The sequence below is a fragment of the Phoca vitulina genome, unplaced genomic scaffold (assembly GCF_004348235.1).
Source record: "Phoca vitulina isolate PV1807 unplaced genomic scaffold, GSC_HSeal_1.0 scaffold41, whole genome shotgun sequence".
In the NCBI taxonomy this organism is placed as follows: domain Eukaryota; kingdom Metazoa; phylum Chordata; class Mammalia; order Carnivora; family Phocidae; genus Phoca; species Phoca vitulina.
In genome coordinates, this window is record NW_022589744.1 from 11,985,572 (window position 1) to 12,013,403 (window position 27,832).

Consider the following 27,832-nt stretch of genomic DNA (forward strand, 5'->3'; position numbering starts at 1 on the left):
TTACTGCTCTCAATTACACGTGCGGGCGATTACAGACTCCTCACACCCGCAGGGCCTTCCAAGTATCCAGTCTGACCTTTCCATTTTAAGAAGAGGAAACTGAGGCCTCGGGAGCTGCAGGTCACACAGCAAGTTGGCAGCAGGGCTGCAACTAGACCCCAGGGTAGCCTCCGGCTTGACCACAGCCTCCGAGCCAGACCCATCCTGCTGCACTCAGGCAGCCGGCAGACAGGGCTGCCCGCGTCCCCACACAAAAGCCAGTTAAAAGTAATAAAGTGAGGCCCTGTGAAGTTACTCACCTTTTCGAAAGTGCCCAGCAATACATGGCAATGGCCAAAATACTCTGAAAAAAATAAATAAATAAAGGCACATGGATGAGGAAGAAAGCCCAACACCACACTTTGATGCCTGTCTACCTTCCCCGATTCCCTGTACCCAGCAAACCAACGCTCTGGGCTGTGAGGAGAAGGGGCACATTCTGTAACCCGTGCTGCTCTCGTCCGCCTGAGGAGCACGCGGGGACGTAGAGACCACCTGCCTGATCCCGATGGAGAGGGCCTGTTGTTCGTGCACCACCAAAGGGCAGTGTGTACAGCGAAAGAAGACAGAAAGTGCCCATTACCGTCTCCTTCATCCACCACGGCGTGGACCACTAAAGGGTAAACCTCTCGGTCCAGATCAAAGCCAAGCTGAAGGGAGAGAAAAGGAAAAAAAAAAAAAAAAAAAAAAAAAAAAAAAGGACTTAACATGTTGAAATGGCACAGTAGTCCATCAGGGAGGGAGGTGTCGTCAAGAAGCATTAACTTCGGGGCGCCTGGGTGGCTCAGTCGGTTAATCGTCTGCCTTTGGCTCAGGTCATGATCCCAGAGTCCTGGGATCAAACCCCGCATCAGGCTCCCTGCTCAGCGAGGAGCCTGCTTCTCCCTCTCCCTCTGCTGCTCCCCCTGCTTATGCTCTCCCTCTCTCAAATAAATAAAATCTTAAAAAAAAAAAAAAAAAAAGAAGCATTAACTTCATCTCTGCTCTGGTTCGTCAACCTCGTGACCACCTAAGTCTGTTTCATTGAAGGCCACGGTTTCTTTCTAAAGCCTTGTGGCTATAAAACCCTCTAACTTGCAGGTGCTTTTCTCTGAGCATGACTTTCTCCAAGTATCTGAGGTGAATGGGCTACTTTGGAATAGAAAAATTAACGACATCAGGTATCTCTTAAGGGCGTGAAAGAGTCACAGGGCTGAAGGACAGCGTGGCCTCCGAGCTTCCAGGGAGCCTGGGCACTGCTGGCCATAGTCTGGACGAGGCCCTAGGCCCCTCTGGGTCCACGTGAGGAAACTGCCCCTGCCCCTCCGGCCAGCAGCCTGCCGCCTGGTCCAGAGGCCGCTCACCTCCTCCTCCGGCCACTCGGAGGGGTCCACGGTGTGGGAGGGCAGGCAGAACTGCTGACACACCCCTCGCTTGTAACGCACCGTCTCCGACTGCAGGCTGTTGTCTCTGGGGAGGTAGCTGTGGAGCAAAGAGGGAAGCAAAGCGAAAGTCAGCAGCGAGCCCAGACAGAGGGGCCACTTCGTCTGTCCCACGCCTGGTCTCAACATCAGCACGCTGTGGGTACAGAAAAGGAAAGGAAAGAAAATATTTCCTTTATCATCCATTTCCTTTGCTCTTGCTCCGTCACGCCGCTAAACTTATCCATTCAACCCACCCATCCGCAGAAAGGTCGCTTAATTCATGTTTAATAGCATCTTGATGAAATGAAAGTTCCGCGGCCACCTGCCACTGCACAGGATGGCACAATTTGCAGGGAAAAGGTAAAGAGGTGGGGCTCTGGGACGAAAATCCAAATTCAGGAGCGAGGTCTCACCTGGCGGTAGCAGCAGGTTTCCTTCCACGGGCGAGTGTGGAAGGCGTGGACCCTCCCCCGTGTGGGAAGGACGCGGCTCACCTGGTCTCTGGTTCTCACCTGGCAATCCCATTCTGGAACTCTTCCGTGGCCTGATAGTAGATGGTGATGGCCACTCGAGCATCAGTGTCAAAGGTGAACTCCACGTTGTAGCGGACTTTAGCTCTGCCAACCTCTTCTCCAGGGGTCTTCACCTCCTCCGCACACCTGGGAAACCACACAGACTCAGCATTTGGGAGTGGCAAATCAGTATTTTTAAATTTATCTTTTTTTTTAACTTAATACATTGCGAGCTTCTCTCCATGGCCATAGACTTTAGGCCTCCGTCTTCATTCTGAATGCTGGCCGAGCCCCTCATGACACTGGGGGGGGCATTTCAGTGATGTCTGATACTTCACAGCGCTAGTGAACGCTTGGGCATTGGCCAGAATTTTTTTGTTTTTGTTTTTGTTTTTACTGTAATTGAAGTTACTACTCACATAGTTTACATAGTTTCCACAAGGCCTGTCACAAAAGCAGCAGCCCCACCCCCCCCCCCCCCCCCCCCCCGCCTCTTCAGAAACCATCTCTACCTCTTTTAGCTGATCATTTTGGCATTTACCTGCATGTTTCTACAGAACATGCTCACACGGTTCTTGACTTTTCAGTTTCAGGTGTTATCCACGGACTTCCTACCACGGGAGCCAGGTTTTCTTTCTCTTTCCTCTCGCTGCCCCATATAAGTACGCCGCCCCCCAGTGCGTACTTCATGATTCTGGTAGCTCAGTACCTTCGTGTCTGCATTACTGAGATTATATTCACATGATCCCCATCCTAGCCACAGAGTAATCGCTGATTATTTGTCTTTTCCTGCATCAGTTTTTCTTGGAGTTTGGGCTCATTTCCTTTTTCAGTGGCTCAGTTTTCTGTGTCTTTTATCACCCACCCAAACCCTAGCCCTCTGCTGGCTGGTTAAATCTCTCTCCATGTTCAGAAGCGCCAGGTGCTCCGTGCATTTCGTCTTCTTGAGGAGGTGCCCAGGGGACCCCAGGCCTGCTGTGTGCCCGCACACAGCCTCCAGGGACCACCCTCCCCCATGACCCTGGGGAGTCCCCACCACCTCCTTCCCGCATCTCCTAACTTCTTCCTCAGGGTACGCTTTTCTTGTGGCAGGGCCCCTCTTCCACTAGGATGCGTCGGAGGGACAAACTCTTTGAGAGATTTTATTCTACAGTCATACTACATTGAAAGTTTGGTTGAGTAAGGAGTTCTAGGTTATAAATACTTCTAAAAAGCCATTTGAAAGCATTGCTGCATTATCTCTCAGCTTCTAGTGTTGCTCCCAAGAAGAAGCTATTCTGATTGCTGACCCTGTTTTCCTTTGATGTAGGGCCTTTGCCTTCTCATCCATTGACCTGGGCGCTCCAGTGGTACTTGCCATTTAGAAACTCAGGCCCTCTGGTTCTGGGAAATTGTCTTAAATTAGTTATGTCATTAATGATGATTTCCCTCCTTCTATATTCTGTTTTCTTTCCAGAACCATTAGTTGGATGTGGGACCTTGTACACTGGCACTCTATTCTTTGTATCTTTCCTCTTTTCTGTATCTCAACCTTTTCACCCCCATTTTCTGGAATGTTTCAACTTTTCCTCTTCCATTCTATTGGCTTTTTCATTTCTGCTACTATGTTTTTAATTTCTGAGTCTTTTTTTCCCCTGTTGGTTTGTTCTGCCACTGTCTTTCATATTATGGGCATTCCTTACACATCTAAGAATCTTTGGTTGTCTGCTCATATTTAAGAAATTTAAAACCCCAGAGACGCCTGGGTGGCTCAGTCGGTTAAGTGTCTCCTTCAGCTCAGGTCATAATCCCAGGGTCCTGGGATAGAGCCCCACATCAGGCTCCCTGCTCAGCGGGGAGCCTGCTTCTCCCTCTCCTGCTGCCTCTCCCCCTGCTTGTGGGCTCTCTCTGTCACATAAATAAATAAAATCTTAAAAAAAAAAAAAAAAAGAAATTTAAAACCCAAAGGCACCTGGGTAGCTCTGTCAGTTGAGCGTCTGACTCTTGGTTTTGGCTCAGGTCATGATCTTGGGATCCTGGGATGAGCCCAGGGTTGGGCACTATGCTCAGTGGGGAGTCTGCTTCCCCTTGCCCTCTGCCCCTCCCCTGGCTTGTGTGGGTGCTGTCTCTCTCTCAAATAAAATGTTCATTTGAGAGAGAGAGAGACAGAGAGAGCACAAGCAAGGGGAGAGGCAGAGGGAGAGGGAGAAAGACTCCCCACTGAGCTGGGAGCCCGACATGGGGCTCCATCCCAGGACTTGGAGATCATGACCCGAGCTGAAGGCAGACGCTTAACCATCTGAGCCACCCAGGCACACTAAATAAAATAAAATCTTAAAAAAACAAAAGTTAAAAGTCCTAATTGGAACCCTGAGTGCATGGTGTAGTTTGGGGACCCTGGGCTTCCCGAGGGACTGATCTGGGTCTTTGGAGGAATCTCCAAGGCCAGTCTCTTTGGTCTTCCCATCCGGGAGGGTTCTACTCCTCAGAGACAGTGTTCCTCTCTTTGGACGAGGGCCTGGGGGCAGAAGGTGTGAGGGTGGCAAGCTGGAGGGTTCAACATCCAGTGTACCTAAATTTACTTAACCCCCATTTTTAGTACTGAGTTCAACTTTAGCTCTGCCTGGGTCCCCTGAGTCCAGGGTCTCTGTTTTAACTTTTCCATTGAGAATCGTCTGCCAGCCTTCCGCCAGGGTGCGGGGAGGGCAACTCTGGCTGTGCAGCATAGGGGGGGATCTGACAGCCTCTTCAGCATGCTTCCCACCAATCCTCTTCATTTTTGCCTCCCATCTTGGTGTCCAGAGGTCCTGGTACTGCCAATTCCTGAGCCTTCGGGGGTAACAGTTTAACTGGGTGACTCTCCCCTTTTCCTTCTGCTCACTCAGGATTCTGATCTCCAGGGCCTGCTAAGTTATTTAACACTTGCCTTTGTTCTAGTCCCTAAACCGCACTGCTGTGGCTTCTTTCCTATCCCCCCAGGTCTTCTGGATTAATGCTTTTAAAAAATACTCTTATTAGTGGGTTTTGACTGGAAGCAAAAGATGTTCAATCCTCCATCTTTACCTGGAAATATATGAATCAGAATCTACCCTATTCCCGTAATCTTGGAAAAACAGAGGAAGAACACCCTTCACTCTAACAGTTATTGAACAGCAGGTGTTTTTTCTCCTATTATCTTGTTGAATCCTGACAACAGCCGAGAAAGGTAAAGTGTGGTGTTGCTCTCTAAGCTCAGGGACTTATGTGAGCACGGTGCTCGGTGCTTGCAGAGCTGGGAAGCAGGGTGGTCTTCGGCTTCCAGGCGGGGTTCTGCTAGCGCCTCCCAGCACTGCAGAGTCTGCTGGAGTGTGGCCCTTGAGCCATAGCCACGTGTGATGAGAGAGAAACACAGTGCAGAGAGTGGCCTCAGGAGCCTCAATCCATTCTGCTGCCTCGGGGGCTGCCCCAGGGAGGGTGAAGCGCCCCCGGGAGGGCGAGCCCCCAGCTGCAGGCTGCTCCCCAGCAGAGCACCTCCCTCCGAGGCTGCCTGGTCCCCAGAGTGGACTCCGGGGCTGGGGGAATAGTTGGGGAAGCAGTCAAAACTTCAGGGACAAATGAAATATAAAAATGAAGAGAGAAAGACAGAAAGTAAATTAGTGGTTGCTTAGGTCTGGAAGAGAGTTTTGGGGGGGGGGGAATGTGGAGTCACCACGAGTGAGTCTAGGGTCTCTTTTGGGGGGTGACGAGAATGTTCTAAAATTCGATGGTAGTGATGATTGCACAACTCTGAATATACTAAAAACCACTGAATTGTACACTTTATTTTATTTATTTTAAAGGATTTTTATTTATTTATTTGACAGAGAGAGAGAGAGAGAGCACAAACAGGGTGAGCAGGAAAGGAAGAAGCAGGCTTCCCGCTGAGCAGGGAGCCCGATGTGGGGCTCAATCCCAGAACCCTGGGATCAGGACCCGAGCCAAAGGCAGACGCTTAACCGACTGAATCACCCAGGCGCCCCTGAATTGTACACTTTAAATGGGTGAATTGTACAGCACGTGAGTTTTATCTTAATGAAGTTGTTATATTAAAACAATTATCTGAGAGAAATAAACTTCCCCAATGTTAACAGGACTGACATCTTCCTTGTCCATTTAGAAAAATCTGGGACCCGTCATTTGCCCTAGCCAAATCTGCCTTCCCAGGGGACCAGCGAGTGCATTAGCAGACTGGTTATCTGCAGCATCAGGGTCAAAATTACACTATCCTAGGGATCGCACAGAGAAGGCAAGTGTTGATGATCATTAATGTTGATGATGATATTAACCAACCAGCCGAGGGCACTACGAGTTCCTCAGAGGAAGGACACATGAGACGAAGGGTATATGTAAGCAATAAAATAAGGATTTTATATTCCAACTTCAAATATCCCATTTTTCCCTAGGCTTGCTGAAGCAGTGGCAAAATTCAGTTGTTCCCGCAGTAATTCTTCTTTTTTAAAAAAAATAATAAAACGAGGATAATAAGGACTGCTTCCAGGAAAGGGAAAATCCTTCACAAACACAGACGCCAAGTTCTGAACAATCTAGATGCAGGAAGACCTAATCTCCGGGGCCGGGGCTGCTCGGTCAGTGCCAGGGCGGTTCACGTCCCTGAGCCCCGGGGGATCAGACTCCGGGTCTGGCAGTAACTGCTTCCCAAGTCTCTGGGGGGAGTCGGCTGCGCTGCACCTAGAACCTGGCCTGAGCCTCACCCCAGGGGAACTTACTTTACGAGTCTTAGTGTGTCCTTCCGGATGTTGATCAGGCTTCTCAGAGTCTTCACGGGCTCTTGGGGAGGTGGGGCAGCATAAGGAAACTGTCAGAAACAAAGTGGGAGAAGGCAGTGTGTTTAGAGAGACCATAACTGTCCCCTGCTGGCACAAAGCCTCATGGCTGACAAAGAACAGCCTTTCGAGGTGAAATGGGAAGGCCCCACTCTCCTAACTGAGGACACCAAGACCCGACATGTTAAGTGAACTTGCTCAAGGTCACAGCCAGTGGGAGAACGGGGATTCGATTTGGCGTCAAAAGGGCTAGATTTATCTGCTTTTTCCATTGTAGGCAGCTTATTTGAGTCAGCATTCAAAATGTGGATAACTAATAAAAACTCCTACTGAAGTTCCAAATACCAAAGGACACACTGTGGCCGAGTTAATCACAAAAGGCTTTTCCATCTGACCTGAGACAACAGGGAGCCAGACCTGCAAGGTTTTTCCTTCAGTGAAGCCACATGGTGTCTTCGGAATTTAGGAACTGCAAATAAAAGAGAACCCCATCATGTGTACAGAGCTGAGGCTGCAAACAGTGAAGAACAAATTTTCCCTGCAGCTGGTTATATAAAGCAGAGTTCTTGAAAATGTGAGCCAAGAGCTATTTTGGGGTCATCAAAGGTTTATGATTGTCATTTACCTTATGCTTTCACTCTTTCCCCATTGAGATGTGGAGTTCTGCATGATGATAATGAGATAAGGGGACGCAGTAGAAAATTTAAATGGGGTTTGCTTTCAGACAATTAAGAATGATTTTAAATGCTGCCAGTATTGTTCCTAGTGTTATCTGGACAATAAACATTTTTTTACACATAATTCACAGAAAACCCACCGACCAGTCTTTGTAGCTTGGCAAAACTGGGGTACTCCTAGCTCTAGAACTGTCTACCTCCTAGTGCTGGGATCAGAAAATAGGACACCGACATGATCCTCTAATTGTGCCTTCACAGATTTTTGCTGAATGTGGTTCTTTTTCTTGGGAAACATAATTTAACCTACGGTACATCTGATTTTATGTATTTAATATGATTGCTGATAATTCACTTGTATGAATGTGACCCTGAAGTAAATACATTCCGTCTACCTTATGTGCATTCAGATTACCCACTTTGTGGGTATTATATAGCAACACTAAATGTGTTCATTGATACATTAAACATATATTCTCTTAAAATATAGGACTGTTGGTTTTTCTAATTACAAAGCAATACATGTTCAAGTAGAAAATCTGAAAAACACACAAAAAATACAAAATCGCCTACAATTTCACCACTCGGCAATACCAAAGTTAACACTGCAGGATGTGTCTTGGAGAGATAGGCCTCCATCCCCCCATCCATCCATCTCCTCACCTATACTTCTCTGTGTCTAGGCACGGTTTCAAACTGTGCCCACTATTTTATTCTCTTTTTCACTTATAAAGATGTGGTAAACATTTCAAAAGTCTATAATCAGACAACATGACTACACACGTTGGAGAAAGGGACATAGTTTATTTAATCAATTTCATAGTATTCAATGTTTTCCATTGGTTTTACTCGTTTTTCGTCTTTTTTTTTTTTTTTTTTTGCCAATACAAATGTTGTGGTGAGTGCCTTGTTCCTACATTTCTGCATGCTTGTTTGATTACTTCCTTAGGACAAATTCCTAGAAGTGGAATTACTGGATCAAAGAGTAAGCATATTTTTAAGACTTTAAAAAATATTTTGCCAAATTGTTCTCCAGAAAGCTGATTCCAATTTTGCTCTCCCACTGGCAGCATATGAGGAGGCTTTTCTATAGGAAAGCTGCAATTCTAGTTCAGATCCTCTCTGTGGCCCATTTCCCCACCCCCCACTTCCCTAGGCTGTCACACTAAAGGAATTTAAAACAATTTTAAAATAAGCTTAAGCAAAAAGTAATTAGGCAAGAAAATCCGACACAAATGCTAGTCTATTCTAAAGCCAAAATAAATGACTTTGGGATTAAAATTTTTTTATGGAGTAGCAAAGTTAATCATATTCATTTGCACAGGTACTTGGGAGTTATCCATAACTCCTACCTGAGTTTAAAAAAAAAAGGCAATTCTTCTTTCATTCTTCACCCTTCCCCCCCAAAAAAAGAAAAACAAAAGGAAAGTGAAAAAGAAAGATGAGTGTTCTTCGTCTTCCACTTAGAATAATCCTGGAGCTTCAGTTCTCTGTCAGAAAGGTACTGACCTCGAAGGTTTGTCCATTAGTCTCCGAGCAGACCAAACTTTATTCTTTGTCCACTAGTCTTTACCTAAAGCCTGTCTTCATTATGAAAAATGCAACAGAATTCCAGAAACTGCATTTAGGTATCCTTCATGAAGTTGCTCAGTTTATATACTCCAGAATGATGTCTGAGAAATGGGAAGGCATTCCATAAGGCCATCTTGAGCTCGAGGCAAGAAGTCAGGATAGGCCTTACAGAAGGCCTGGCAGTCTTCCTCCATCTGTGGACCTGGTGGCATGTTTTGTACAAGATTGAAAAGGCCATCTCTTCCCCTTGACGGGCCTAGTTGTGCCAAGGTTGTATCTGAGAGAAGAAACTCTGTTTGGTCCTTCCTTATCACCATTTACTCCTTAATTTAGTGGATGTTTACTGAGTATCTACTATGTGCCAGGATCAGGCTGGGTTCTTTATATATATATAATTTTTTATCTTACTTTATTTAATTGTGGTAAAATACACATAATATGAAAATGTTCACCTTCACCATTTTAAGCACACAGTTCAGTGGCCTTAAATGCATTCACATGTCATGCTACCATCACCACCATCCACCTCCAGTGTAAATACATTCTTATTTGGGGTGCCTGGGTGGCTCAGTCGGTGAAGCGTCTGCCTTCGGCTCAGGTCATGATCCAGGGTTTTGGGATGGAGTCCCAGGTCGGGCTTCTTGTTCTGCAAGGGGCCTGCTTCTCCCTCTCCCTCTGCCCCTGCTCGTGTGCTCTCTCTCTCAAATAAAAAAATAAATAAAATCTTTTAAAAAATAAAATTTAAAAAGTACATTCTTGGGGCGCCTGGGTGGCTCAGTTGGTTAAGCAACTGCCTTCGGCTCAGGTCATGATCCTGGAGCCCCGGGATCGAGTCCCGCATCAGACTCCCTGTTCAGCAGGGAGTCTGCTTCTCCCTCTGATCCTCCCCCCTCTCATGCTCTCTCTCTCTCATTCTCTCTCTCAAATAAATAAATAGAATCTTTAAAAAAAATAAATAAAAAATAAATAAATAAATAAAAATAAATAAATAAAATGTACATTCTTATTTGATATGCTCAACACTAAGAGACATGTCTGCCATGCACACCAGATTGTCAGGTCCTCGAGGAACTCAAAAATATGTTGGTTGATTAGATAAATGAAGAATGTCAGTATTAACATCCTCATTTTGCAGATGAGAAAACTGAATTAAAAGATTTGTATAATTACTGAAGATCCAGTGCTAATGAGTAGTAGCATCAGAATTTGAACCCAGAACCAGGAATTGACTCCAAAGCCACATTCCTTCCATTGCAGCTGCCTCAGCTAGTGCAGGGCAAGCTGCTCTGATCCCGGGAGTTCTCTAGGAGGCTGTGTAAAGTGTAGAGAGTCTGACAGTTAAACACTCACTGCAAAAGATACCAAATCCTGTTCAGGTTCTGAAAGCTAGTCGAAACTCTGGATTACATCCTTACGCTTAGCCAGCGGGACCTACAGAAGCAGATCTAATGCAATACTCCTTTTAAATTTTAACAGGAGTATCTAAGGTCTTAGAGAAAAGCTTTCTTGGAGCACAGCACGACAAAATCCTTTCGTTTGCAAGATCTAAGAGCACCTGCGGAAGACACGAACATACATTCAGGGTATGGCGGTGCCAGAGAACACCGCCACCAGCAGAAGCAGCCACTGCTCACCTCCTGCCTGAGCTGCTCAAAAGCGTGGTACTGACAGATATTTCTAGAACACAGTGGTTTCTCCTCGAAACTATTTTTAAGGAACAAAGATGTGTATCCATCCATTCAATACTCTCACTTCGCCCTGAGTCGCGTGCTGGGCTTGGGATTCGGTGAGGGACCAGGCACCCCTCTCTTGGTTCTGTCCGTAGGGGGCCCAGAGCTGTGACAGCTTGCATCTGGTCCAGCACCCTCCCAGGACTGGCCTGCTGTGTCTGTACTGAAATTAGCCCAAATCTCAGAGTCCTTTAAATCCCGAACATCTCAAGTCCAGCACAGGAGTATAGTACAGGCTCAGCCAAATGAACTCTTGCTTTCAATGGGCCCCAGGGGATTGCCCATCCAGGTTCTGTGTGAACACTGAGCAAGTAAGTTCCTCTTCCGCCTTTTATCCTAGTGTTCATCAGTTTCCTTTTACACTTGCCCGACACTGGCCAAGTGCCACCTAGTGACCAAATGAGGAACTGCCAGTTTAGACGGAACAGAAGCAGCGTGTGCCGCTGAATGAGTCCGTGTGTGTGTGAGTGTGTGTGTATCAACCATATATCCTAGATTTCTTTTTAAATATTTTATTTATTCATTTGACACAGAGAGAGAGAGAGCACAAACAGGGGGAGTGGCAGAGCGAGAAGCAGGCTTCCCGCTGAGCAGGGAGCCCGATGTGGGGCTCGACCCCAGGACCCTGGGATCATGACCTGAGCTGAAGGCAGATGCTTCACTGACTGAGCCACCCAGGCGCCCCGTCCTAGATTTTTTAAACCATTCTAATTTCTAATTTCACGTATTTTGTTAAACTACCCCAACAGATGCACTCAGATTTTGTTGTAGAAAATATGTTCACAATGCCTATAAGGTAGTAAGATATCTTATTTTAGTTGTAAATTATTGGGCAATTCCCAGCAGTCTATAAAAAGGACTACAGTCATTCAGAAAAATAATTAATTAACTTCAATAAAAAGTTTTTTTTAAAAAATACATAATTTGCTGGGGCGCCTGGGTGGCTCAGATGGTTAGGCGTCTGCCTTTGGCTCAGGTCATGATCCCGGGGTCCTGGGATCGAGTCCCACATCGGGCTCCTGGCTCGGCGGGGAGCTTGCTTCTCCCTCTCCCTCTGCCTCTCTCCCTGCTCATGCTCTCTCTCTCTCTCTCTCTCTCTGTATCTCTGTCTCAAATGAATAAATAAAATCTTTAAAAAAAATAAAATAAAATAAAAAATACATAATTTGCTAACATTTGCTATTAGCCTTGGGCTTGGTCATATGCATACAGCAGCCTCCATGTGGCCGCTGGGGGCTCCCTCAGTTGGCTACTCTGTCCTTTGATAATGCCTCCAACATTTGTGAGCACTTCCTTACTTTTTAGAGTCACAAGATATTCCAGGTTAATCTTATGTTTTTCTCCATCCCTGGAATTGATCGTGTCTCCAAAGAGCCCTGGATTTTTTAGAGAAGTCTACTTCATACCATTATGTACTCACTAATCTTTCACTAATGAAGACTTGATCTGTTTCTAGTTTTCACAATTACAAACAATGATGCCATGAACATTCCTTGAAAGGAAACTTAATAGGAAAAAAGGCTGAAAAATAGGGGAAAAAAAAAAAAGGGTGGGGGAGAAAAACAAATTAAAATGCACTAATTCAGTTTTCATTTAGGAAAGAAAATGCTCCAAATGCAAAAGCCCTGCTTCAAAGAGAAAGGATATTATTTTAGATAATCTATAATTAAGATAGAAAAGTACTCATTTTATACATTAGCAGATATGTAATATTTGTGCCAAAGAATCAGATAATAGTTACTATGGAAACCAACATCTGGGGTCGTATGAATAACTCATTTACAGCACTACATGAATGCTTTCTTTTATAGATTTTAGGGCTTTTATATTTAAATTTCAGTTCCTTTTTATTTAATGTCTGCTTATTTTCTCAGCTTTCTCTACTTCCCCTCTTCTCAGATGTGTAGTGTGTCCAAGACTTACCAGTGGGTATTTTTAGACTGGTGATGCTTTAGAACATTTTCTTAAATCAGTGTTAGGGGAGAACAGTTTAGTCTCGGCTTGAACGTTGTGAAATGAATACAAATTTGCCTATTTAACCAGCCCTGAGACAGACTGTATTGGGCCTGCTGTGGACCAGAACGTCAAATGAGCTATATTTACAGCAGTGAAACCTTTTTTCACTAATTTCCCATCCATTCCATTTCCCATGACTCGTGGGGAGTCAATCACCAGTGTAGAAAGACTGGTGATCACAAAGCTGATAACATGCGAGACACTCTTTTCACGTATATCAAAGATGTGAGGGAGACATTAAGAGGGTGTCACAAGATGACCTTAACACAAAGATGCTCTGTGTCCAGGTTCGGTTACCAAAGGAATCAATCCAAGAAGGCAGTGTATTTATAGTCTGTTAACTCCTCTGCAAGGTTCCCTGGCAGGAAGCACACAGGACCAATGTCATGGCTATGTGACATCACATCTGATGTTGACCTTTTCCAAAATATTTAAACCCTAGGATGAGATTACGCCCAGTTAACCAATTCTCTCCAATCACCCTAAAAGGTGATAAGAAAAGCATGAAAAATCCACTGCAGAGTAAAGCATCCACCATAAAATCACACAGATCTGGGTCAGTGACCATTGCTATGTACTGCTTTGGTGACAACTGAAACCTCCCCGACTTTCAGTTCCCCACTGATAGAAAGCTCTCACCAAGACACCACCCCCCCAAACAGGACCCAGATAAAGCACAACCCACTCATACTGTGCTTCTAAAATAAAAGTACCTTCCTGAAGATGAGCTGTTTTTAGCTATAAAGGATTTGCCTAACACCAGATAATTTTAAAGGGGGTTAAAAGGGAAAAAAGAAGTGCTTTTATTAAAGCAGACAGTCATCTTTTCCCTCCAGCAAGTTGGTAAATAATGACTAATGGTCAGAGAAACTACTCCTTTCAGACAAGCACTCCATTCTAGACGCCTGACTTCCGGATTTCATCTGGTCAGAAGACTCATAACCCAGCTCACAAATAAGAATCCACTTTTAAACAAGAGATTTTGAGATGCCTGACACTGAATATGCCCAGAGAGACAAGGACCGGTATTAGTCGAAAGAGGTATTTTAAAATATACCACACATATTTTTTTCTGTCCCCAAAGAAGCGTATGAATGTTCTAATGCCACCAAGTGTTAGTTTTCCAGTCATTTTTCAACAGGCCAATTACTAAGACAGGCAAGAGGAACAAAGTCTTCTTCATTCCATATTTCAAAAACAAAAAAAACCATAAGCTGGTCTTCAAGTTGAAAAACTCCAAGCTGTCCTTCTGTGCTCCCACTGAAATATACTGACTCTAATATGACATAAATAAGGTCCAAGATTAGTTACAAGAGTTGTCAAGTCTCCTCTCATATTCCTGGAAAGAAAATATGCTCTGGCTTGAGAAAAAAGAATAACAGTATGAAATACAGAAATAGTTAAGTTTACAAGCCAATCAATGACAGGATTCTCAGCCCTGGCAAGGTCTGGTGACTTTGCCTAGGCTATCTATTTGCAGATATATCCCTAGGAAGAAAGCCATTACTCTGAGTCAGTAACCCTATTGAGATTTTATTTTCTTCAGCTAACCATGAGATTTGTAAATCCCATATAATTAGCATACAATAAAAACCTACAGCATATGTCTTGATAACTTTAATTTCTTTTTTTTTTTTTAATTTTATTGATTTATTTGACAGAGACAGAGATAGCGAGAGCGGGAACACAAGCAGATGGAGTGGGAGAGGGAGAAGCAGGCTTCCCGCTGAGCAGGGAGCCCGATGCGGGGCTCGATCCCAGGACCCTGGGATCATGACCTGGGCCGAAGCAGACGCCTAACGACTGAGCCACCCAGGTGCCCCAATAACTTTAATTTCTAAGTTATTAATATTATGATCTGTATTCTGCAGCTACTTTAACAAGGCGACATTCGCTCCACTTTGTCCTGCTAAACTTCCAAAAGTTTTGAGAGCTCGGATTATTCTTCAGTCACCCTTTAACAGCAGTGAATACCTAAGGTTATATAACCCAACTGCACTACTTTATCTGGCTCCTTTGAAAGCCTAAGCTCATTGAAGTATGCTACACAGTGAAACCTAGCAGCTAGAACTATAACCTTTATAGGTTGAATATAAATGGTGAATCTCAGAGACAAAATGCACATATTACAATATGCCAGGTGCAGAGTCCAACTCCAAGGTCGATTTTTGTCACTGGCTTCCCTGTCCTTCTGTGTTCCATCCCCATCCCTCCCTTGGCCTCCTCCTTGAGACCTCCGCATCTCTCCATGTCCGTCACCTGTCACCTCTCAGCCCATTCTTGCAAATCTCCACTTCTTTAGCCACATCATTTAACATCTCCAATTTTCCTCTTCTCAGCAACTGTGTCTCTATGGCTCTTCCTCTTTTAACTGATTTCCCGCAGGCTATTAAGACCCTGAGCTTCTGATCACCTTTTAGGGCCTGCCAGGGTGATTCCAGTTCATCAAGAATAAATAGGTGTCCTGGCATTAACCATAAGCTTTCTGAGACTAAAAATAGCCAAGTTCCAAGTTTAAACATGGTACAAAACAAAGATAGTACAATGGATAATAATTCCCCAAGAAGCAATACATGGTCACATCACCTAACATCGTTAATCTGATTCTTAGGTTTGTAATTCTTGGCCATTAATACAAAGATTCTTTAAGTGCTAGTTAATAATCTGTTAAGAAAGCATAGCTCCCTAATTAAGTGGGAAGTCAAAAGTTCAGCAAGGATTTAGTGACTGGCTTCTAACAAATAAATTATGGAAAAGGAAAGACGTATAGTGGGTAAACCTGACAGACACCACCTTGACCAAGTGATCAAGGTCACCAACGGCAGTACTAAGATGAGCTGTCATGTACCTCTGGGGTGGTGCAATCAGGGGAGCACTTACCTCCTAGTAGTCTTCCCCCAAATCTATAACCCTGGTCTAATCACAAGAAAACACCTGAAAACCAAACCAAGGGAAGTTCTACAAAATACCTAACCAGTACATCTCAGAATTGTCAATGTTATGAAAAATAAGGAAAAACCAGGAAGCTGTCACAGATTAACAGAGGTGAGGAGATGTGACAAGCAAAGGTGTGGTATCCTGGATTAGATTCGGGAACGAAAAAGAGACATGAGTGGAAAAACTAGTGTGGTCCTAATAAAGTCTGTAGTGGGTTTTTTGGGGGGGAGGGGGGATTTTGTGAAAAGAAAGCTCAGTAAAGTCTGTAGTTTTAAAAAATAGCAATGCACCTATGCTAACTTTTAGTTTGGATAAATGGACCATGGTTGTGTAAGAGGTTATTCAGCAAGAGAAATGCTAAGATGCAATGGAAATCAGAGGATCTCAAAGTAGAAGGTGTGGGTCTTGGCTCTTGTACTATTGGTCGTATAATTTCAGACGAAATTACTGTGCCTCACTAAGTCCCCACTTCCTTACCAGTAAAATATGCTTACTATTAGCTACTTCATAACTTGTGAGATTAAGGGCTCTATTAATCAAGGTCCAGTTAGGAAAACAGAAACCACACCGGTTATTTTAATAGAGAGAATTTAATATAAGGACTGGTTAAACAGGCATTAGAGAACTAAAACAGGAGAAGGGGACACTGAGCTGACAGCGAGTGACCTCAGGAAGCAGCTCCCCTCCCCTTTGGGCTGAGGGAACAGAGGGGAGAGGTGGGGGTTATCAGATCCCAGAGGCCTGCTGAACCTGGGACTCAGAATTTCTCTTCTTCTTCTTGAGTATAGTTGATAGAAAGAAACTGAAGATGACACAGACAAACCGGAAGACAAATATTCCATGCTCACGGATTGGAAGAATTAATATTGTTACAATGTCCATATTACCCAAAGCAATCTACAGATTCGGTACAGTCCCTATTGGACTTCCAAGGTGGGCCCTTCTCCTCCTCCAGTCCTTCCAGCACCCCGTGTTGGCGAAGCCTGGCAGGGAGCAGTGGGTGATGGAGAAATGTGACCCCTGGGCCCCAGCCCCAGCATCTGGGGAGGTTAGAGGCCAGGAGACAATGGCTTAGCTATTATTTGTGAAATAACTTTGTAGACCGTCACCTCTGCCCACTGGTACTTATTACTATCACTACTTCTGTGAAGTGCTCAGGCCAACCAGATGCTCTCCTCTTTCCTTTTTTTTTTAAGATTTTATTTATTTATTTGACAGAGAGAGACACAGTGAGAGAGAGCACAAGCAGGGGGAGTGGGAGAGGGAGAAGCGGGCTTCCCGCTGAGCAGGGAGCCTGATGCGGGGGGCTCGATCCCAGGACCCTGGGATCATGACCTGAGCTGAGGGCAGATGCTTAATGACTAAACCACCCAGGCGCCCCTCTCCTCTTTCTTTTAAACATATTTTAAGGTATGGGTTAACTGAGGACATACACTTGTGTTTCCAGCATTTAAAATATTAATAAATAGAAAAATGGCTAGGGACTACATTCTCTTCTTTTATTATAGCAACCTTTACTGCAAAGCTCATTTATCAGTGCTGCCTTCTAAAGATTGACTTCTGTAATAATCGGGGCTGCTATTTTACCTGATGGGTCTGGCAAGACCACTTTAGAGATTACAATAAGTGTGCTTCTTGGGGATGCTATTCTGTACATGTAGTGAACTGTTACTGGACTCAGAAGTCTTTGACTTTTATAGAATTTGTAGAACACTTTCATTACAAATTAAGGCCACTATGCATCTCTTTAAAAGCTGAAAAAATTGGGGCGCCTGGGTGGCTCGGTCGTTAAGCATCTGCCTTCAGCTCAGGTCATGATCCCAGGGTCCTGGGATCAAGCCCCGCATCGGGCTCCCTGCTCCGCGGGAAGCCTGCTTCTCCCTCTCCCACTCCCCCTGCTTGTGCTCCCTCTCTCGCTGTCTGTCAAATAAATAATTTAAAAAAATAAAAAAATAAAAAAAATAAAAGCTGAAAAAATTAACCAAATTTTTCTTTGAAATGCAACAGCAATAAGCATAGTTTCCCGTAAGGTGGCGTGTCCAATGACAACAGGAAACAGAGGTGAGAGTGTGTACATTTAGCTTCAGTATGTTTCAAAGAAATTTCGAGGAAATTCCTACAACACAGATGCTTTAGTTTCACTGCTGAATACCACTCAGATCTTTGTGTTCTGGTTTGTTAAGAAACAGCATTAACCAACAAACCGCAAGTTCAAGTGTTTTAGTGGCACTTTCCGAGTCAGCAAAACTTATGTCATAAAGTTCCTTTCTCAGAGCTTCTGTGAAACTGAACAACTCGTGTATCACGTCCTCCCCATGTGTGTGTATGTCTGTTCTTCCTGCGAGATTATAAACTTGAGGGAAAAATCCATGTTAGAGTTGTCTTTGTATCACCCAGAGTGATTAGACCAGAACATGGAGAAGATAGAAATAGGTACGAATACATGAATAAGATCTTCAGAAGAGTATAGCATGTGCCCATGATGACTCTCAGGATTCTGAATATTTGCCCCTCAGGCTAAACGGCCGGCTGGCACAAAGAGTGTTCTTTACAAAGTAACTGGAAAACACACACTGCCAAGTGTTTTTTTAATAAAGGGTTTGTGCAACAACATTTATTAAGTTTAACTAGGAGCTAAGACCCTCTGGTCCTGCCAGTGAACTGCATGCGGGAGCAGAAAATGAAAATAAGACTATTTAAGGGGCGCCTGGGTGGCTCAGTCATTAGGCGTCTGCCTTCAGCTCGGGTCATGATCCCAGGGTCCTGGGATCGAGCCCCGCATCGGGCTCCCTGCTCTGCGGGAGGCCTGCTTCTCCCTCTCCCACTCCCCCTGCTTGTGTTCCCTTATCGCTGTGTCTCTCTCTGTCAAATAAATAAAATCTTTAAAAAAAAAGAAAAGAAAAGAAGACTATTTAATAAAGTGATGGCAACACCAGGAGCTAGTAGACCCAGTTTCAGGCCTCGATTCTTGCTCTTACTGATAAGTGAGACTTCAGGTGAGTAATTTATTGTTTCTGGGCATCAGTCTCCTCATCTGTAAAATGGGATTTACAGCCCTCGTCTATCTCCTAGGGTAATTAAAATCAAATAAGAAATGTTTTAAAGATCATACAGTGCTATGAAAATATTGTTGATCGTTAGTGATCATTCGTGATTATCATTAGTGATAATACTATCTTCTTTTTTTAAAAAAATATTTTATTTATTTATGAGAGAGAGAGACAGAGTAGGGGGAGGAGCAGAGGGAGTGGGACAAGCATATTCCATGCTGAGTGCCGAGCTCAATGTGGGGCTCGATCTCACGACCCTGAGATCATAACCTGAGCTGAAACCGAATCAGATGCTCAACCGACTGAGCCAACCAGGCGCCCCGATGATACCATCTTCTTTAAAGAATTCTTTAAATTCTTTAATACAGCTGTGAATGCAGGCATACCTCAGAGACGCTGTGGGTTCGGGTCCAGACCCCTGCAATAAAGTGAGTCAAATGGATGTTTCGGTTTCCCAGTGCTTATAAAAGTTATGTTCATACTATGCTGTAGTCTATTAAGTGTGTAATAGCATTATGTGTAAAAAAAATGATGTAGATGCCTTAATGTAAAAATATTTTATTGCTGGGGCGCCTGGGTGGCTCAGTTGGTTCCGTGTCTGACTTTGGCTCAGGTCGTGAACTCAGGGTCCTGGGATCAAGCCCCGCTTTGGGATCCACTCAGCAGGGAGTCTGCTTCTCCCTCTCCCTCTGCTGCTCCCCCTGCTTGTGCTCTCTCTGGCTCTCTCTCTCGAATAAATAAAATCTTTAAAAATATATATATTTTATTGCTAAAATGCTAACCACCATCTGAACTTTCAGCGAGTCAGTCATCATCACTTATCCCAGATCACCATAACAAATACGATAATGACAAAGTTTGAAATATTGTAAGAATTACCAAAATGCAACATGAGACATGAAGCGAACAAATTCTGTTGGGCTTGCTCAATGCAGGATCACCACAAACCTTCAATTTGTAAAACACTCAACATCTGCGAAGCACAAGAAAGTGAAGCGCCATGAAACAAGGTATGCCTGTACTTAGGAAAATGAACGTATGAATGAAATATCAGCAATTAGATAAATATCTCTTATCTATGAATCCTAAAGCACTTGGAGTAAATAGCATTAGGATGTATCTATCTCACTTTGTTGTGACCCAGGAGAATTACTGCAAATCTGCCACATGCTCTATTAGAATTTAACCTCTCAGGAACAGCGGGCTATCGGGGGGACATATAAAGTCCTACCACGGTGACCGGAAGGCTCGTTGAGGTTCTCAGCTCATGACTGGAAGGCAGTGGGAGGTAAGCAAGGTTGTGGCCCTGGCAGTCTAACAAACAGGACTTCTGCAGCATGACCCAAAACAACCACGAGCCACCGAAGAAAACCAAGCACAGGTCTGAGACGACCAGCTTCTGTCCTGCAGGGAGGCATACGTACCCGCTTCTGGGGAGCTGGGATTAAGGACTGAGGCCGAGGGCTGCCGATACAAAGGTCAGGCTGCCCTGCACCCCTCCCAGCACCCCGTGTACCCCCAGCTCTGCACCTCTCTCAGTGGTGTCCGCACATGGACAGGGGCCCCCTGAGCTATGTAGACAGCTGGCCTCAGAGAGAGCACTGGCATGTCTATGAACCACTCCTCCTTCCTTTCTTTCTTTTTAAAGATTTTATTTTTATTATTTATTTGAGAGAGAGAGAGTGAGAGTGGGGTGAGGGGCAGAGGGAGAAGCAGACTGCCCCCTGAGCAGGGAGCCCGATGCGGGACTTGATCCCGGGACTCCGGGATCATGACCTGAGCCAAAGGCAGACGCTTCACCGACTGAGTCCCCCAGGCGCCCACCTACTCCTCCTTTCTAAGACATACTCTTTTTTTTTAAGTCACGTTTATTGAGATCTAATTTTCATCAAAAGTAAAATTCACCCTTTTTAGTGTACACGGTTCTTTGAATTTTGACAAACACATACAACTATGTAACCACCATCATAATCAAGATACAGAACACTTCCATCGCCCCCAAATGTTCCTTCATGTCCTTCTGTAGGCAACCCCTCCCTGCACCCCAGTCCCTGGCAACCACTGATCTGTTTTCTATCCCTATAGTTTTGCCCTTTCCAGAATGACAAGACACATTCTTTACAATGCTTACATAAAATACCCAAAGGCCTCTTTCAGCTCGCACATAACACCGTGTGCTCCGTTGCCACACGGGCCTCTCGTGCATGTTAGGAAGAGGGGAGAAGCCAGGACTTGAGGGGTACGAAGGGCAACGAAATTCACTGCAGCTTGAGATGCCTATACACCCTCTCCCGAAAGCAGGACACATCCTGGTGAGATGGGGAGCAGCTCTTTAAAGTCCAAAAAAAAAACCCTGTTTTAAAGTGTCTCTGTATAAACATCCTAGTTTCCTCTTCCATGATGGTACAGCACTGGACAGAACTACATTTCCTTTCAGTTTAGATGAACTTCTGGTGTTAAAGGAAAACATGAATTACTGTAGCTGGGACTGAATATAGATGAACAAGAAAATTCTGTTAAAAGCTAAAAAGCTTGGGCGCCTGGGTGGTTCAGTCGTTAAGTGTCTGCCTTTGGCTCAGGTCATGATCTCAGGGTCCTGGGATCGAGTCCCGAGTCGGGCTCCCTGCTCGGCAGGAAGCCTGCTTCTCCCTCTCCCACTCCCCCTGCTTGTGTTCCTGCTCTCGCTATGCTTCTCTCTGTCAAATAAATAAATAAAATCTTTAAAAAAAAAAAAAAAGCTAAAAAGCTTGAGTTTCAATAGGATGTTCTTCCTGTCAGATCTGGCTTGAGTTACTCGGGCCTCAAAATACTGAAGTTTTACTGAATTCTGCAGGAAGCACTCAAGAGCTGTGCTGGGCTTGGGTTAGGGTTAGGGTTCTCTACCATGTGACCTGAGAGAGCTGTTAGCTAAGACTACAAACCTACTGCAATACATAAATATGTCTGATCAACATGCTGTATGTCAATTATATCTCAATAAAAATACATAAATTCAAAGAAAAAGAGAGAGTGAAAGGCAAGCAGAGAGTGGGAAAAGACATTTGCAATATACTTATCTGAGAAAGGACTCCTATTTTCTTAGTATTTCCTTACCAAGAAAGAAAAAGCAGATTAGCTAATAGAAAAACCAAACAAGTTAATAGAAAAGATTTGAACTGGTGCTTCACAGAAGAGGAAAACGAATGGCCAATAAACTTATGTAAGGGTGCTCAACCTCATGAATCATCAGGAAAATGAAAATCCTACACACCCACCAGGATGAAAAAGGTGGAAAATACTAGGTGGTGGGGACTCTAAACCAAACTGGTTGGAGGAAAATTGGTGCAATTGCGTTGGAAAACTGCTCAGCAGTATCTACAAGAGCATGCTCCCGTGCCAAGGCAATGCCAGTCCAGGTACAGGCAGAAGACACATGCATCCATACGCGCCTTGAGATACACACAACAGGATGGTCAGAGCAGCACTCTTTGTCATAGCCCCACACAACAGAATGCCAAATGCTATAAACCATCGTGTGGATGAACTGTGGGCACTCACACACGGAGCACATGCACAAGGAGAATAAACAATCACTCTACGCAATGAAATAAGCAAATCTCACAACCGTTCTGCGTGAAAGGAACCAGACATAAATGGGCCCGTCTGTATGGTTCCACTTATATAAAGATCAAATCAGGAGAGAAGACAGGATAGCGGTTACCCTGAGTTAGGGGTGGTGATAGGAAGAGGGATCAGGGGAGCTTCTGTGGGACTGGCCGTGTTCTAGTTCTTGATCTGGACACTGGTCATAGAGGTGTGTTTGCTTTGTGAAAATCAAGCGTACATGTAGGATTTGTTACCTTTTGGTGTATCTGTTGTACTTCAATAAATATCACTTTTAAAAAGGACAAGCCAGGGCATCTGGGTGGCTCAGTCGTTAAGCATCTGCCTTCGGCTCGGGTCATGATCCCAGGGTCCTGGGATCGAGTCCCATGTCTGGCTCCCTGCTCAGCGGGAAGCCTGCTTCTCCCTCTCCCACTCCCCCTGCTTGTGTTCCCTCTCTTGCTCTGTCTCTCTCTGTCAAATAAATAAATAAAGTCTTTAAAAAAAAAAAAAGCAAGGCGAGAAAAAAAGCAAGAGCGGATGTAAGAATGAGTTGCGCAGTGATGCTCTCGCACCCTGCCTCCACCCCCTCACTGTGTTCCCGTTCTCCAGCTGCTGAGAATGTTGGCAACAAACAGCCCATTGCTGCTTCTTCTCCAGCAATTAGGAACCAGAGCCTCCTGGCCCAAGAAAGTACCCCTGATCTCCCCTTCATCATAGCACCCCGGGGCCGTCAGTGGCCAGTGAGACATGGGCAAGGGCGTACAAAAGGCCAGGCCCCTTGCCTCAAGACAGGACGACTCTGCAGTACAAGTTGTACTCCAAAGCTTCCCCGAGGGACCAGGCAGAAGCGAGTCTCTGCCGAGACCACATCGTTCACTTCTGCTCCCCTGCCCCATCTGGCTTCTGCTATCCACATTCCCAGGAGAGCCTTCCTTCAATAAATAGCTCTCACAAAGATCTCCATCTCAGGTTTGTTTCTAGAGAAGCTGCTATCAGCAGCTGCCTAAGGAAGTGGACTGTGCAGGTGGAATCTGGGGGTAGGTTACCCACCAGCCAGATGGCAGTGAGGACCCACCCGCCCAGATGGTCCCTGGCGTGCTGCGGTGGTGCGACACAGGCAGGGGATGCACTGGCTGGTCCACGGTCTCTGGTACAGGAAGTACAAGAGAAATGGATTTAATAAAACCGGAGAAGTGGGCAGCGGCTATTAAGAGCCATCCGTTCATCGAAAAGGGAAAAAGCCAGGCTCGGATACAGCGGTCAACAATTTAAGGCCGAGTGTGACAGTCAGCCAGCCTCCCCTGGCAAATTTTAGACAGTCATCTCCTACAGGCACGGGACCTAATTTTAAGGAATGGCCGAACCAAAAAGAAGGCTGAGCTCTCAGTCCAGGTTAAGTCTAGGAAGTCAAAGTCGGGGCCCCGGTGGGGAAAGAGTGGACTCTAAGGCTTAAGAAGGGGATGTCTATGTACATTCACCTGAGAACCGTGAACCCCAGATTCCCTGGACCTGCAAAGTGGCCGGCTTCTTCTCCCTGGAAGATAGGGGAATCGCCCTTGCTTGAAGATGACACAGCGGTCTCAGACAAGACAAGACAGTGCTTGCCCTACAAAGGCGCTGCCCCATCCTCCCTCCAGGCCATAGGCCATAATTAGGGTCAAATCTGAGTATTACTCACCTGGGGCCTGCAGGCCTGCTAAGAGAAGGGGGGGTTATTATGCCAAAGATATGCAGGCCCAGGCTAATACAGGCACAGGTCGGAACAGAGTATGTGGGAGTGGTCTGAGGGTGCTGGATCAAGGGGTGTGGAGTATAAAGCTGGATGAGGGAGAGCCTGCTGGTGTGGGGACATATTCTCGTGATACAGAATTAACACCGTGGCAAGGGCCCGGGTCTAACCTGGGCTGGGGAAGGTGGCCTCATGGGAACTCAGAAAAGCAACGGACCACACTAATGGATTCCAGAACCTGCCACAGCAGTTGTTGGAAGAAAAGATCAAAAGGCGTAAAGGAGTCGGCAGGCTAGGATGGGTCTGCCGCATAGAAGAGGAAAACCCACTAGCTGGCCATGTCCTTTGGGGGGCCTCGAAGACAGTTACCAAAGCCAAGACTCTGTTGCTTATATTGGTTACCAACGTAAATCCTGCCTCAGGAATCAGGGCCATCCTCTTCACTCCCACTGCAACCTGAGAACAGACTTCCATTGAATCTCCTGTGGACATCTGGTGCCCCTTTACCTGTCCTCACGACCCTCTAATTCATCCTCTATACTGTCGTCTGAGTGATCTTTCAAAATGTGTACTCTAGGACTCCCAGTTTAAAACCCACTAGTGGTTCCCCATGCTTACAGGAGAAAGGTCCGAAGCCTGCAGGAAGGCAGACAAGGCCCCTCCCTCTAGGCCCGGCTCCACAGCCCTCTGGATGCTAAGCTTTTGTTAGATGGAATCATCCGGAGCACACGGCCCTCATCTTGTTTAGATGCCTGCGTACCTTTGCTCCTCAGCCCCTCCTCCAAGATGTTCTCGTTTCCTGGCTGTTGGAGAAGTTTCTTAGTTCAGGGACGCACTTTATCTGCCTTTGTTTCTCTAGTGTTTAACGTTAGCCTGGAATATCACAGGTGTTCAATAAAATGGTAACTGAGGGGCACCTGGGTGGCACAGTCAGCTGGGCATCAGACCCTTGATTTCCGCTCAGGTCCTGATCTCAGGATCATGAGATTGAGCCCCACGTCGGGCTCTGTGCTCAGCGTGGAGTCTGCTTGGGATTCTCTCTCCCTCTCCCTCTGCCCCTTCTGCTCATGCTCTCTCTAAAAATAAATAAATTTTTAAATTTTTTTTTAAGATTTTATTTATTTATTTGAAAGAGAGAGAGAGACAGAGAGAGAGGGAACACAAGCAGGGGGAGTGGGAGAGGGAGAAGCAGGCTCTCCGCCGAGCAGGGAGCCCAATGCAGGGCTCGATCCCAGGACCCCGGGACCAGGACCTGAGCCAAAGGCAGACGCTTAATGACTGAGCCACCCAGGTGCTCCAAAATAAATAAATTTTTTTTAAAAAATTGTAAATGAGTGAAAGAATGATTGAGTCAATCAATGAACGATTTGTGTAATGGGGAAGGGAAAAAGATCCACAGTGGGCATGGCCTAATGATTAGTAAAGAAAACCATCTATGTAGCCAGCAGATGCCAAATTAAAGGTAAGAACGGAAAAGTAACTATTTCCTCCTTCTCCTCCTCTACTTCCTTCTCCCTTTTATAATTCTTTTCTTTTATAATCCAAACTGATTTTGAAATTCTTATACAGAGAAAGTAACCCACTAGAGGCCAACAGCTACTAAAAACTCCTCTTCCTCATTCATCCCCAGCAAAGCTTCTTCTCCAGAGAATTTCTCTCCTCTCTGTCATCACTTCAGGTTACACTGCAACCCCTTTCTAAAGCCTTTTTAAAAAAGATTTTATTTTATTTATTTTAGATTTTATTTATTTAGTTTTTAAAAGATTTTATTTATTTATTTGTCCGAGAGAGAACGTGTGCGTGCATGCGCGTGGCAAAAGCGGGGGGAGGGGCAGGCAGAGGGAGAGGGAGAAGCAGGCTCCCCGCTGAGCAGGGAGCCCGATGCGGGGCTCGATCCCAGGACCCTGGGATCATGACCTGAGATGAAGGCAGACGCTTAACTGACTGAGCCACCCAGGCGCCCCTGTTTATTTATTTTGGAGAGAGAGAGGGAGAGGAAGAGAGAGAATCTCAAGCAGATTCCACACTCAGTGCAGAGTCCGACGCAGAGCTCAGCCATATAACCCTGAGATCACCACCTGAGCCGAAATCAAGAGTCGGATGCTTACCCAACTGAGCAACCTAGGTGCCCCCTTTCTATAGCTTCTATCCATATAACTATACCCTGAAGTTTACACACCAGAGAGAAAACCATGATCCCCATCTTACATCTCAAAGCGAGGCAGTAGATCTAATATGGAACGCCCTATTTCACTAGATGCAGCATATTTAGCTAAAGGAAGGAGCAAACTTAGTTGACGCTTTTTGCATTAAAAAAAGAAATCTAAGCAGTAGTTTCAAACTATCTTCCCCAAGATACTTATTAACGACAAAGAGAAAGATGGTAACTCTACCATGCAGAAACCCATGGTGAATTATATCTCCATAAAGCTGTTATTTAACAAAGTAACACAGATGCAATCAGGGTCAGGCACGGGAGAACCTCGGAGGTGCTGCCAGTGTTCCACTTCTTGGTCTGGGTGGCGGGTACAGGCTGTTTACGGTTTCTTTAAACTGTAGATACATGGTTCATATACTCACATATAAATATTTCACAATCCACAATAAAAAAGTGAGAAGAAAAACAACAGAAAGTAAGTTAAGAGGCACCTGGGTGGCTCAGTCGTTAAGTGTCTGCCTTCGGCTCAGGTCATGATCCCAGGGTCCTGGGATCGAGCCCCACATCGGGCTCCCTGCTCGGCGGGAAGCCTGCTTCTCCCTCTCCCAGTCCCCCTGCTTGTGTTCCCTCTCTCGCTGCGTCTCTGTCAAATAAATAAATAAAATCTTTTAAAAAATTTGAGAGAGAACAAAAGTGAGAGAGATCACAGAGGGAGAAGGAGAAGCAGACTCACTGCTGAGTGGAGAGCCCAGCTTGGGGCTTGATCCCAGGACCCCAAGATCATGACCTGAACCGAAGGCACACGCTTCACTGAGCTACCCAGGCACCTCGAATTGAATGTTTCTAAAGGCAAATCATTGCATATTGCCACCAACGGGATGCAGCTACCTGGCTCCAGTCCTCACCATGCCTATTCTGATCTTTTTGTTATTCTCCACAAGCCCCCAACCCCACTCAGCAGGCCCACCCTTCCTGCAGTTCACTAAACAATTAAGCCATTATTTTATGAATTTCCTTAACTTTCCTATTCCATGTATTTTCCTAGAACTGTCTCCTCCCCTGCTCAGCAGTAAGTAGTCCCTTTTCCTATTTTTACAGAAAATTTAAATGCTTCTGTTTTAAAAATAAAAATGTGTTCATTAGGAAAAATTCAAATTCAAATACGTATTCATATAGAAGAATACAAAGTCAGAAGTACCTCCCCTCACTGATGTACCCCAATAGTTACCACTGTGACAGGGTAAAATGCATTGTTCTCGGACGTATTTTATGTACCTACAAATATAAATACACAAACATACGTATATTGTGACACACTGTTATTTTGATCAGAAATGGAATCAGATTCCACATTATACATAACAACTTGCTTTTTTCAGCAAACCATGTGGTCATGGACATATTTTCATCTCAGTGGGTACAAATCTATTTTATTTTTGGCTGAATACCAGTTTTTAGTGTAGACACACTATAATTTATTTAACAATTCCTGCCTGATGCGTGCAAAGCCCACGTCTGGTGTCAAAAGTGAATCAGTGTTGTAGCAGAATATAAAGGAGGGTGTTTCTCCTTTATACAGAGATTCAGAGAAATGAAATCGCTTGACTTTTCTTTTTTAAGATTTTTATTTATTTATTTAACAGAGA

General features: G+C 45.0%; 1 protein-coding gene across 2 annotated transcripts in view; it reads right to left on the reverse strand.

Annotated features, from left to right (window-relative positions):
• The window catches only part of RNF157 (ring finger protein 157), a 79,114-nt gene that overhangs the window by 21,408 nt on the left and 29,874 nt on the right, over window positions 1-27,832 (reverse strand). For both annotated transcript variants that reach the window (XM_032429376.1, XM_032429377.1), the window contains exons 3-7: window positions 6,679-6,767; window positions 1,955-2,101; window positions 1,383-1,500; window positions 623-689; window positions 300-343 (exon numbers count right to left, since the gene is read on the reverse strand). In XM_032429376.1, the coding sequence (XP_032285267.1) occupies window positions 300-343; window positions 623-689; window positions 1,383-1,500; window positions 1,955-2,101; window positions 6,679-6,767 (465 nt within the window). The remainder of the gene's footprint in view (window positions 1-299; window positions 344-622; window positions 690-1,382; window positions 1,501-1,954; window positions 2,102-6,678; window positions 6,768-27,832) is intronic.